General features: G+C 36.2%; 1 protein-coding gene across 1 annotated transcript in view; it reads right to left on the bottom strand.

Moving 5' to 3' along the window:
* Window positions 1-1,070: 1,070 nt before the first annotated feature.
* LRRC63 (leucine rich repeat containing 63) overlaps window positions 1,071-13,461 on the bottom strand; it is a gene marked incomplete at both ends in the record, with an annotated part of 37,240 nt that continues 24,849 nt past the window's right edge. The window contains 4 exons of the mRNA XM_084234888.1: window positions 1,071-1,230; window positions 5,300-5,539; window positions 8,269-8,352; window positions 9,893-10,029. Of these exons, the coding sequence (XP_084091014.1) occupies window positions 1,071-1,230; window positions 5,300-5,539; window positions 8,269-8,352; window positions 9,893-10,029 (621 nt within the window). The remainder of the gene's footprint in view (window positions 1,231-5,299; window positions 5,540-8,268; window positions 8,353-9,892; window positions 10,030-13,461) is intronic.

Raw genomic sequence — 13,461 nt, forward strand, 5'->3', positions numbered from 1 at the left:
ATACAGTATATACTCTTGGAAAGGATTTTCTATTTTTGCTTAAACTCGAAGTCTCAAGAAGAATATAAGCAGCTCAAATTTATTGAAATCAGTAGTCAGAAAATTTTTCTTCCTGGTTTGTTTTATCTTGGCTTTAACTAATAATACAAAATGATAAAGCCTGACATAAGGTACATTTTCTGATATTCTCTACTGATAAATTTAAACCCTTTTATTTCATTCAGGTAAATTAGCAATTACATTTTGTAGCTGCAAATAAAAGATGTGCCATATGTGAAACCTATGTCTTCTTAAATTATTTGTATCAAAATGTTCTTTTACCTTCCTCTTACCTAACACTAGTCTAAATCCTTGAGTTCTACTGTATGTGTTTGTTACTTTGTAATGTAATTTTGCAAGATTTACTTTATTTTCTTGCCAGGATAATACTGAAGGCCTGTTGAATGCTGATACTAGCTTATGGAATCAATCTTTATGAATGAAGGGAAGATAACTGAGAGATTGTACCAATTTTCTAATAATTCAAGAAACTAAATAAGGGATAGGAATTAATATTTTATTTTCAAAAGCAATTCAAATTGAGATGTCTGGCACTGGGCAGATTACCACAGAAATGCACAAACATTGAGAACTTGGGTACATGGCTTCGAAACCACATGAGGCATAAACCCCACAAATGATCTTAAAATGTGATCTTGTCACTTGGATATTTGAAAAGGCCAGTTGTCAAACAAATCCTTTTTTGCAAAGGAGTCTAACATTTTTCTTTTTAAGTAAGCATGCGCTGAAGGAAAAGTAAATATATATCAAAATGTAAAGACCTTTACTAATCCTCTTTGATTATTCTGCAACAATTCCACAACAATAACAAACTTTCATAAGGAGCTAGGTTTAAAAAGAGGATTCACAGGAGAAACACTTAAATCTCCCATATGGAACCTATACTCTCAAACAAATTAATTACAATATATATACATTTTAATGGTTTAGAAAGTGGGACACATAGTGGGCTCATGGATGATCACATGGCACATCCACTTAGAATTGACTGCTTCTCTTTCAGGGAACTATTATTCGAAATAAATATTTTCCTTTACTTTTCTATAGCATGAAGAAGAACAGACATGAAACAAAACAGGAAGGTCTGTTGCTCCAAATATATCATAGAATTGGATGATGCGAAAACCTTCACCAAACTTGGGACCCAGGCACCATTCACATCTGGATGTGCTGCAATGGAGGAAGCATCAAATCATTATTTAGTAAGTTTCTTCTAAAAGAAAGACATTTTGCTCATTCTGTGTAAAATCTAAGGTAGTATAAAATATGGCCTTTATCATTATTGATCTTACCAGCTAATGGAGGTGCTAAGATATATACAAGTGAAAAATTAAATAATGAAAAAATTAAGTTGATATATGTATATTAAAAAAGATTTTTTAAAACAGAGAAGTGTAAATGCATAGCAAGGACCACTAAAGATAAATCCCAAAAAGATATTAACTGTCCTTAAACAAGAAATTTAAATTTCTGTATTTTCCAAGTTCCCTTTTACATATAATTATATATTATCTTTATAACTCAAAAGTAATTATGTTGTTTTAAAAATAAAGGGACTATAATAGCCTAAGTGTAGGATTAGTGTCCTTATATATTTTCAAATGCCCAGAAAGCCGATAAAAACAGATATCGACTCAATGGTACATTCATAGTGGCACATAACCAAACTATCCAGAGAAGAAACCCAAATGTCCAGAGAACACTGAAAGTAGAGCTTCTCAATCTCTTTTGTAATCAGGAAAATAAAAGACAAAATAGCAAAGAAATACCATTTCACAATCATCAGATGAGCTTAATGTAAAAATTGACAGTACAAAGTTTAATGAGGTGAGAACCATTAGAGAATCTTATACTTGTTTGGTTGGGTATAAATTGGTGTAATCACTTTGGAGAGCAAATTGGCAATTCCCATGTAAGTTGAAAATGCACATACTCTCTGACCTGCTGACACTTGTATTATTTGCATAATGAGATATACTTTAAGATGCTCATTACTAACATCTTGGAAATAGTGAAATATTGGAAACAACCCAAATGTCTGTGAGCAAGAAAAAGGATAAATAGGTTATTAAATATTCATTCTGAGAAAAAAATTATGACCTAGAATTGCAAAAAAAAAAAGAGTTGAATTTAAAAGACAAGTTGAAAAGGACATATTTCAGGATAGTTTAAAGCATGAGAAATAGTACTTCATATTAGAGTTTTTTTTTCCTGACACCAGCCAATTCTCAATTCTCTGCAGATGACAACTAGACAATTCAGTTCAGTCTGACACTAATTGCCTAGAGTTAGTTTCAGACTCTAACAGTTTAAAGGCTCAGTCCCACATGATTGCCCTCACTTTGGATACATTTGCAAAGATCAGTTCTTCAAGTTACCCACACATCTGTTTGACTTGGCTACAAATTGGGAGTTCCCTACCCCACACTTTTGATAATTTGCTAGAACAACTCACAGAACTCAGGAATATGCTGTACTTTCATATTGTGTAGTTTATTAAGGAGGATGCAGATGAACAGCCAGATGGAGGGAGGTCTGAAAGGACCCCCAGTGCAGGAGCCTGTAGAGTTGGGGGAAGCCACTCTCGGGGCATGGGATGTATTCACCAATTTGGAAAATCTCTGAACTCTGCCATTTAGGGATTTCTATTTAAGTTTCATTATGTAGACATGATTAGTTAAACAAATGGTGAGTGAAGTCAAATCTCTAGTCCCTCTCTCCTCAAAGATGGAGGGGTGAAGCTGAAAGCTCCAAGTCTCTAATCAAAGATTGATCTTTCTGGCTGCCAGTACACATCCTGAAGCTATCTAAACCCCTCTCCACCAACATCCAAGTTACTTTACTAGCATAAAACCAAGTACTTTTGAAAGCGCTTTACAATTGGCAAAAGACATTCCTATCACTCCAGAAATTCCCTGGGTATTAGAAGCTCTGTGTCAAGAAATAGAAGTAAAGATTAAATATATTATCTTTAACTATCCAGTTTAAAGATTTAGAGCGGTTACCTCTGGGGAGAAAGCAAATGAAATTGGAGAAAGGCAAAAGGCAGCTTTAACTGTATCTAATATTTTATATAAGAAAAAGATATAAAGCCAATATAACAAAATAAGATTTGACAAAGCTATGAGGTTTTTCAAATACTTAATTCTATTCACTATATGTATTACATAATGGGAAATTTGTCAATGACTACTTTATAAAGGAAATTATCAAGATATGGTACATACCGTAATTTAAGCAGGTTGAGTTCTGAATCAGATTGAGGCATTTGAAGCCCATCTCATGGAAACAAAAAGTAGAATGCAGGAATTCACAGTGATTTTTTTGTCCAATATAAAGTTTTGATATATATCATGAGAGCAAACTGAGCTATGTGTTCTCCTATGCAGATTAATTTGTCTTTCCTTGTATTTAATAGCAACTTGAATTACTTACTCTATCTTTATAATAAGTCTCAGTATCTGGTAGACAAGTCCTTTACATTTTACCTTTTTTTCAGGTTTGTCTTGGCTATTTTGGAGTCTGCTTCTCCATACACATTTAATGATCAGTTTATTAAGTTTCTCAGAAAATTCTATTGGAATTTTGATCAGAATTATATTGAATTTATAGCTCTTTTTGGCAAGGATTGATATATTTTAGGTATTGAATCTTATCCCTAAATCTGTACCTCTCTCCCACTTGATTCAACCTTATAAACTTTTTTTAAATATTTTTACTGTTTTTCTTCATAAATATCTTACAAATATATTTCACTTAACATATTTCTAGGTACGCCATATTTTTCCTTGCTATCACAATAAGTATTTTAAAATTACATTTCTCATTGTTTGATGTCTGATTATAGTGCCATCTTTTTTCATGCCATAGCATAGACATTGTTGTTAATATCCACGGAGATCATCTTTGTTTACCTATATGTTTTTCAACTTCTTTTCCCTCCATTTCTTTTTTACACTTTGGTACTTCTTTCTGGAGTCATTTCTAATGCACATTCTTTTCAAGTTTCTTTATTGAAAATCTGTGAGGAGTAAATTCTCTGTTTTATTTTTTTATGAAAATACTATTCTTTCTCCATTGTTCTTGAAAGTTTTTCTGGAAAAAATAGTTTTTCAATTATCATTCTACTGATGCTGGTGACAATTTGTTGTTTTTTTGTAAGTCACTTTTTTCCCTACTGGATGATTTTAAGTCCTTTCTCCATACTTAGTATTCTTCAGTTTCATCTCAGGTTATTTTATGTAGGTAAGACCTTCACGTTTCTGTGAATTCACATCTTCTATTACCTCTGAGAACTCATAAGCACTATTTCATTGAACTGACTCCCAATAGTCTCTCTACTTTCATTTGCCATGACTCTTAAATGTATGTTAAATGTTCTTTAATTATCCACATCCCCTTCCTATATTCACAATAATTTCTTCAGATCTTTCTCTGTGTGTATATAATTGTTTGCTTAACCCATGCACCAAATTAATTTCAAATACTAGAATTTAGAATTTTATATCATTAAAAATGTTTTTATATTTTCCTGGTCATATTTAATGCTTTTTATTTCTTGAAAGATTTTGAAAATTATGTTTTATTTCTTTAAACACAAAGTAAGAAATTGTAACTTAAAAATTTGTATTTATTGATTTTTTTGCTGACTTTTAATCTTGATGACTTATTTTCTTATTGCAATGTTCTGATTTATAGGAAATATATGTGTGTATATATATGTATGTATATATAAAAATATATGATACATATCAAATATATACCCCAATATATTCCTCATATATATATTTGATCTTCATTCACAGTTCCTGACTCACAGCTCCCAAATTCCTAAGTGTTGAGAATGATTGTTAATTTGGTGATTTTTGAGGGACACACCTAAGATGGAGGCTGGTTGCCAGCAGAATCAGTCATGTGATTAGGAGGTTGGAATTTCTAGTCCCACCCGCTGATCTTGGGGGAGAAGACAGAGGCTTGAGGTTGAATTCAAGTGCCAATGGCCAGTAAGCTCATCACTCATGCCTAAGTAATGAAAGCTCAAAAGGAGGCCCATTGGAGAGCTTTTGGGCTGGTGAACTGAAGAGCCAGGAGGAGCAATTTGAAAAAGTATGTATGTGTTTGGTATGTAAAGTGAGGTACATGTGTGTGAATAGTAAAACTATCATCTGGGCCTGTAATGAATAACAATTTAAATGCTTAGAAATGTATTTTGGTTAAAAGGGCCCCAGAATTTGCTTACCATTTTAGCAATTTTTGAATTTCCTCTGGGATCACGTCGTAATATTTAAAAAGATTTCTTTTTAAAAACAAGAAAGCAGTAAGTTGAGTAAGTTTCTGTGGATTATTCAAAATGACATCTTTCCAAAAAATAGGATGAGTATAATTGTTCTCAAATTGGATTTTTTTAAGGTTAAGCATCAATATTCCAGGTGGAAAACTTCTCAGGTCATTCCCATTAATGGCTAGTTTTGTAAGTGACCTGCAAATAAAGGAAACATAATATGAAAGGCATACATGCAATTTAGAATACCAAAGTAAAATTTTATCAATATTCCTGAAAATTGGTATAAAATTTAGTAATAAAATACAAATAAAAGAAATAGAAGTATTTCTTTACAATCAAGAGAATTAACTTTAAAGGTAACTAAACCACTATATTTTTAGGCAAATAAGTATATTTGTGTGAATAATAGCATGAAAACAAGTATTTTTGGTTTTGTAACATGTCATCACTATGGAAAAAAGAAATAATATTCACAAACACAGCAACAGGAAGAAATATGTCATTACATAAAATATAGTATGATACAAAAAATACATTTTCATAGACATTAAATAATCACACTTTTTTTATTCAACTTCAATCAAGACTGAAATTGAAGCTTTTCAAACTGCATTATGTGCTGTGTTATACTTTGACTTTTCATCAACAATGTCAGTTTCTAATAACTCATATCTTTATACCTTTATGCAAAGAAAACCAACATTGATTTTCTCATTTTATACCACTTGCCTTAATGGTACTTTAAAAATATTTTCGGGCCTCCCCAGTGGTGCAGCGGTTGAGTGCTGGGTTGTGAAGCTGCCCGCAGCCTCGGCAGCGACGGTTTGATCCCCAGCTGCACCCTGGCCACTAGAGGAGGGTCCCACATGGCGCGCAGACCTCTCCTGCCGCCCGCTGCTCCCCTCAGCAGTGTACTTCAGTCCTTCTGCCTGCTCTGCTCCCCGCTTTGGCTCTGGTGAATTCTCTCACCCTCCAGCGCTTCTGACTGTACCCAGCGCTTGTATAAATAAATAAATAAATCTTTAAAATAAATAAATAAATAAATAAATAAATAAATAAATAAATAAATAAATATTTTCGAGTCACTTGTCGCCTTTCTAATTCTGCCTATTTCTGCAAAATAGACAGAAAAATATCTGTTCATGAGGGACATATAAAAATCAAATCAAAAGCTGGTTCAACTTGTCAACTATACAAGTACTGAAAAGGTTGATAGATGAACTTAGGCTTAAGATAACCTTATAAAAATGCCATCAGGGGACTCTAGATTCTCAGTTGCAGTCTACTTTCATATCTCTTATCTACACAATTCGAGCTCCTTAATTGTACTTCCTTCTGCTATGGCCAAAATATAGTCAAACTGGCATAAGGTACCATAAGAGGAGAGTGCTGCGAGAGGAGCAGAGAGAAGGCTAGGGAAGTAAGAAAGACAGGAAAAAGAAAGACATGGAAAAGTAAGAGAAGGAAAAGGAAAAATAAAAGAAGCATGAGCTAGCATCAAGTTGTCTCAAGCCCCTCATTTCATCCTCAGCCCTTCTCTTTTCGTGCCTACGAATCCCGCGGGTCGGGACATTCCCCCCCCCAAAAAAAGAAAGAAATGGGAAAATGAGAACATGCATAAATAGGTAAAAACAAAGTAAAGTGGAAGGCAAAAACTAAATATATTAGTGATAACAAATGTTAACTAGCTGAATTGCCTATATTAAATACAAAGATAGTCACATAGGAAATTAAATAATTGATATAAAATAGAAAAACAAACATAAAATTTCATTTTAGTGAAGTTTATGCTCCTGGAAAACTATACAAAATCAGGTAAAACTCTATCAGGACTTATAAATCATTTGGTTACATGGTTTGATTTTAAATTAAAGAAGTACATAGCTTTTCTCCAGTCTTTTCTGGAGAATGAAATGAAAACCAGAGAAAATATTCATTTATAGTAGCACTACAATTACAAAGTACTTAGAAAAGGTTAATAAGATAAAAATCTTGTATGAAATGGGTCATATAGTCTTATGAAGAACATAAGAATTGAACAAATAAAACTTGCAATTTTTTGATGAAAGGATTTATTGTCAGAAATGTAAGTTCTGATAACTTTAATTTTTATATGTAAATTCAATGCAATTCCAATTAAAGTCCCAACTTTGTGCTTCTGTGTTTTGGGGGTGGAATTCTCAATCTAAAGAGGATAGTTAAGAGCTATTATTGAAAAATAATCTCCCAACTTGATATTAATAATTATTCTAAGATTACAGTCAAAATAATATACTGACAAAAAGGAACAGATATGAACATCAAAAAATTTTAAGATATTAATATGAGAAAAAACAGAGCCTAGCAATGAAATTATCCTTTGTATTACTTGTACTTGTAGATGTATTTCCTTATGAAAATAAATAAAACCACACAAAGGAAAATGGACAAAATAACTTGTCATTCTATTAAGTGGTCATCGTAGCTTCCCTTTAAATATTGAAAACGGTATAACTTTAAAATATTATATACCAACCATTCAAATTACATTTTGGTAAACTTTATGCCTCATGTAAATTTACTCCATTGCAATCATCACGGAATATTCTTTTTTTTTTAAATTTTGTCTCTTTTTAAGATTTATTTATTTATACAAGCACTGAGTACAGTCAGAAGCGCAGGAGGGTGAGAGAATTCACCAGAGCCAGAGCGGGGAGCAGAGCAGGCACACTGACGAAGTACACTGCTGAGGGGAGCAGCGGGCGGCAGGAGAGGTCTGCGCGCCATGTGGGACCCACACCCAGTGGCCGGAGATCGAACTGGCACCACAGAGTCTGCGGGCAGCTTCACAACTCAGCGCTCAACTGCTCTGCCACCCGGGAGGCCCATCACGGAATATTCTTAAGGTCATATCATTTTATACATACTTACTACTTCCAAAATACCTGAGTTTCTGGATTTCATTTGGAATAAAATCAATGCTATTGTAGGAAAGATCAACTTTCTCAAGATGGGACAAGGAAAAAAACCTTAATTGGAAAAAGAAAATTAATTGTAAAAATGAGTATTTATACTGGACATAATTAAAGAATTAAGTATGTGAGTAAATAGTATGAAAATCAAAGAATTAATACATGAGTAAATAGTATGAAATAGAGAGAAACTTTTTCTAAGATCTTGGAATTTAGATAGACTTCTTTTTATTATAGATAACATGATTACAATGAAAATTCCTAAAAATTTTTCATTTATCCATTAAAACCGGTTTGAAATGTTTTAGAGTAGATAAAACCTCATCTACAAGGCCACCCAAGAAATTCCTCACATTTGGGAATGTTTTTCCTGGTGTAATGTTATGATAAGTATATGTGTAATTTATACCAGTGATAAGTATTGTGTGAATGATACTCTTTTAAGTGACTGAGTAGTTAGTTCTATATAGTACAAACATGAATTTGGATGCACTTCCTTAATTACTATGCAGATTTTATTTTGTAAAATGTTCAACTACTTAAGAATCCCTGTTCCTTTACCCATAACCTACATTCAGTTTTTTAAACTCAAATTGGAAAAGATACCTTCTTTTGGCATTTGGTTTAAGATTTTGGTTTAAAACTTTGATTCAGAGTTAAATAATTAGCTGTCCATATGTGGGGGAGAGTCTGTGATATTTGGTCTTCATTCGCAGTTCCTGACTCACTGCTTTCAAAAACCTTGGACTTTCTTAAGTGTTGAGAGTATTAAAAGTGTCTCTTAATGGGCCCAGATAGTATCAGTGGTGGTTCCTTGCTTCATTCCCTGGAGGCTCAGCTACAATAACCCATGTAACAGCACCTAGAGACTCCCATAGCATACAGTGAAATTAGAACACCCCTTGGACATCAGGGACCAGTTAGACTGTACCAGAGGGAAACAGAGGAGATCCATGCTTCATTGAACACGAGGTGGGTAGAGAGAGACTCCTGGAGGCTGTGGCTTAGTGTCAGAGTCTGCAGTACAAACTATGGTATGACCGCTTGGTCAGCCACTTGACCAGTGGTCCTGGAAAGGAGGGATGGATGGTTTGGAGGCACACACCCTTATCTGAAGGAAATTTGTGTGGAAAAGCTGAGGGATTCCTGATGGGATATCGTCCACAATGAAAAGAGAAGGACGGTGAGATGGATTACAAAATCCCTTGCCACCCTTTAGGTCTGGTGCTGACCTTGTGGAGTGCATTGACAGCAAGTACTAGCAGCAGAGTCGAGATTTCCTAATTCAAAGTTCAGTGCTTCCCCATACCCAAAAGACTATTAAGTGATAGGTGTAAGGTTCTCATATGAGTCTTTTTATATTGTGTTCATTTAATCCACACTGAGATTATGAATCTCTACATATATATTCACTAGCCTTATATTAATTGCCATCTCTGTAGCTGGTGAAATTATTTTTAACACAATATTAAAAAGCAAATAAGCTAACTAGAACAGAATAAGAATTATTAAAATTGCAATTTTCAAAAAAAATTGATGAACTTCTAAATAATAAACTGTATATTCTATGTTTATAATCTCAGACTATGACTCTTACCCAGGTGGAAGAGTAGTGATAAAATTAAAGGCTATGTTGAAAATTCTAAGGTACTTAAGTTGTTCAATTGTAGAAGGGATTTCTTTGATAGGATTATTTCTCAGAATCAGTACTTGTAAATATTTAACACAAAATACCTGAGGAACAGAAAAGAGAAATAACACAAGTAGAATAATAAAGTATGCAAATGCCTTTTTGTTACATTTTATAAACCCTTTGAACTAATGTAGTAAAATCAGGGTAGTAACTTTAATTGGCTATATTATTTATCTCAACAAATGCTTTGGTAATAACTGATCAACATTAATATGTACAATATAGTAAGATAATGCAACTACTATATTCATACACCCATGACTCATGAATGATCCCAATCTAAATGGGAAATTCATCCTGTTTTGATCAAGCTCATGGTTTCATAATAAGCAATTACTCAAACAGTGAGGGAGGAAGGAGATACCTGCAGAACCAGGAAAATAAGTAAGTAACCTTAGTAATCTGTGGAGTGTCAGCTATCATAGCCATATTGTTTTACTGTGGCATCATAGTAATTTCATGTACACTGATTTTTCATATGAAGTGTAAAAAAAGAATATTCCATTTAAATCTGTCATCTTTGCGTGACTAATATATTTTTTGCTCTCTGGTGAATCTTCATAAGGTGTACATTAGCTCTCTTGAACAAATTAAGCCTTTTTATATTCATAAGGATCTAAAATTGGTAGAATAGTGCAGGATAATTCTTGTAATCAGAAAGTATAAGCCTTCCAATATTGTTTTTCCTTTTCAGCATGGTTTTGGCTATTTGCAATTCCTTTCATTTCCATATGAACTTTAGGATCATATCAAATTGGGGAGGGGGAGTCAAGTTGTAATTTTCACAAGCATTGCAATGAATCTATAGGTCAATTTGGGAGTATTGTAATCTTAGCATGTTAAAACTTCAGATTCCTGAATTTAGGATTCTTGCCATCTAAGTATATCTCCTTTAATTTTTAAACAATGTTCTACAGTTTTCACCATAAACATTTTGCACTTTTGTTAATCTTACTCCTGAATATTTTATTATTCTTTTTTGTGGAAATAAAGTCTCTCTCTCCCCTTCATCTTCTTTCCTCCTTCCTTCCTCTCTTACCTGTACCCTCCCTCTCCTCACTGTTCCCCTGCCTCTTCCCTCTCCTTTCTCTCCTCCCCTTAACTCTGCCACTATCTTCTCCTCTTCTTTCTCTCAGAGGTAGTCACAATCATTAACTACATTTTGTGGGATTTCTTAATTAAAAGTTTTTCCCCTCCACTATCCCTTATATTCTCTTGACCCTTTCTACCTTCCTCCTCCTTAACCTCAGAAAACTCACTTCATTTATTAGTGTCTCCAAGTTTTTATAGGTATTTTACTTTGTCAAATCATCTACACTGTAAACGTCCAGTATTTGTCTTTGTCATTCTGATTTGTGATACTGCACATGTTTCCCTCAAACTACTTCCATTTTGCTTTAAATAGTAGCATTTAGTCTTTCCTTATGGCTGAATAGTATATCATAGTATGGATTGTTTTTGGTATTATGAAGAAATTCAACAGATTTTTGTATATTGATGTGTGCTACAACCTTGCTGAATTCAAACATTAGTTTTAATGGTATTTTTTGTGAATTCCTTAAGATTTTTTTTAAATTAGTATTTTATTTTATATAATTCTTACATCATTTTTCATTTTTGTACAATGTATGCATTATCATTTTGGTTATATTCCCCATACAATTGCACCCCCCTTATTTAACCCTAGTCCTTCCTCTCCCCTTCCCCCTCCCCCCCAATGGTGTGTCTCTGGTTTATAGTTGCTTGTTGATTTTGATTTTTACTTTGCATTAATTAGTCTTTTTCCTGGTCCCTTATTTAGGTTTTCTAAATTCCTGCTATGAGTGAGATCATCCGTTATTTGTCTTTTTCTTTCTGACTTATTTCACTGAGCATGATCCCTTCTAGCTTACCCAAATGACACAGAAACATTAATTTCAAAGGACACCGCCTGCACCCCTATTTTTATAGCAGCATTATTTACAATAGCTAAGCTATGGAAACAACCCAAATGCCCAAAAATAGATGACTGGATCAAGAAGATATGGGATTTCTTTAAGAGGGGCGGAGCAACATGGCGGCGAGGAGACGCTGCGAGTAAGATCTCCCATTAAAAAAAGTTAATAGGGAGGAAAAGCGGCAGGTCCCAGTGAGAACTGGGACACGGAAGATAAACAGACGACTCCAGCAAACTACCCGAAGAAGAAAGCTGCCATTAAAGAGGATTAGAAGGGAGGAAAGCTCAGAACCCTGCTCCCCTCCCCCGCCCACAAAGTCGGCACTCTCCGACCGGCAGAGAGGAGGGAAACAACAAACCAAAACGGCCAACAAGAACAACGGACGCAGCAAGTGGGAATGTGAGTGGAAAGGAACTATTTCAGCCACCACACCCCGTGAACGGGAGCTGTGGAGAACCCTGCAGGATCCACCGCGGAGGTGAGCTCCAGGCGCCATTAAAGAGAGCCCCGCCTCCCCAGGAGGAGACCAGCACCAGCACACAGCCCCGGCCGCCCGGTAAGCTTGCGTGGAAAGCGGCGCGCTGAAAAGGCAGACGCGGATCCGGATCGGATCGCAGCTGCCCAGGTCCCCGCGCCTGCGACCTAGGCTTGCAGGGAGACGCGCGGAGGCCCTCCCTGAGTGAGCAGGAACCAGGCGCCCAGGCAGGGGAGCGGGATTCAAAAGACGCCATTCCCGCGCCACTGATCTAGGCTACAGCCCGCGTCCTGGAACTGAGGGCTTTGGAACTGAGACCCGGGGCACAAAATTAGGGGCGTGGGTTCCCCACGACGGTGGGGCACAAGGCAGACACAGCACCCCAAAGCCGTTGAGGTGTACCATACCATCCCCGCTCTGCTCCCTGTCCCACGGGGTGGAAAATCAGCTCCCAAAGGGCTCTAGGAGAGATCTCTGGCGCCACCTAGCGACTTGAAGCCAGCAGAGGCTCCTGAAGGAGCTAGTGGCCAGCTGGGGAGTTAGCCCACACCAGGCCCCTTCCGAACAAGTAGTCTGAGCCCACAGGGAGAGCGAGCACCCACAGCCGGGGCAGACCAGGCGTGCAGAAGAGTGTGCCTGAGACCAGACGCGCAGGGAGTGTGTCCCACATCACCATTTTAGAACAGGGACATTTCTTCAGTAAAGACTACCTGCAGAAGGCTTCCTCAGGAGCCAGAGGTGAGCGGGGGAAGTTCGCCCACGCCAGACCCCCTCTGGCCTGCAGTCCAAGCCCAGAGGGGGAGCAAGAACCCACCGCTGGGGCGGACCAGGCGCACAGGGGAGTGTGTCCCCATATCGGCATTTTAGAACAGGGACCTTTCTCCAGTAAAGACTGCTTGAAACTGACAGATGACTCCTGGAGGAACCAGAGGGGAGCAGAGAAGCCCACCCAAAATGCCGGCCAGTCCCAACAACACAGTGTCCCAACGCATACGGCAAATTAGAAAACAGACAGTAGGGAGGAGAAGAACCACACGCAACCTAGCAACTCTCCAGAGAAA

This window comes from Talpa europaea, assembly GCF_964194135.1.
Source record: "Talpa europaea genome assembly, chromosome: 6".
NCBI lineage: Eukaryota > Metazoa > Chordata > Mammalia > Eulipotyphla > Talpidae > Talpa > Talpa europaea.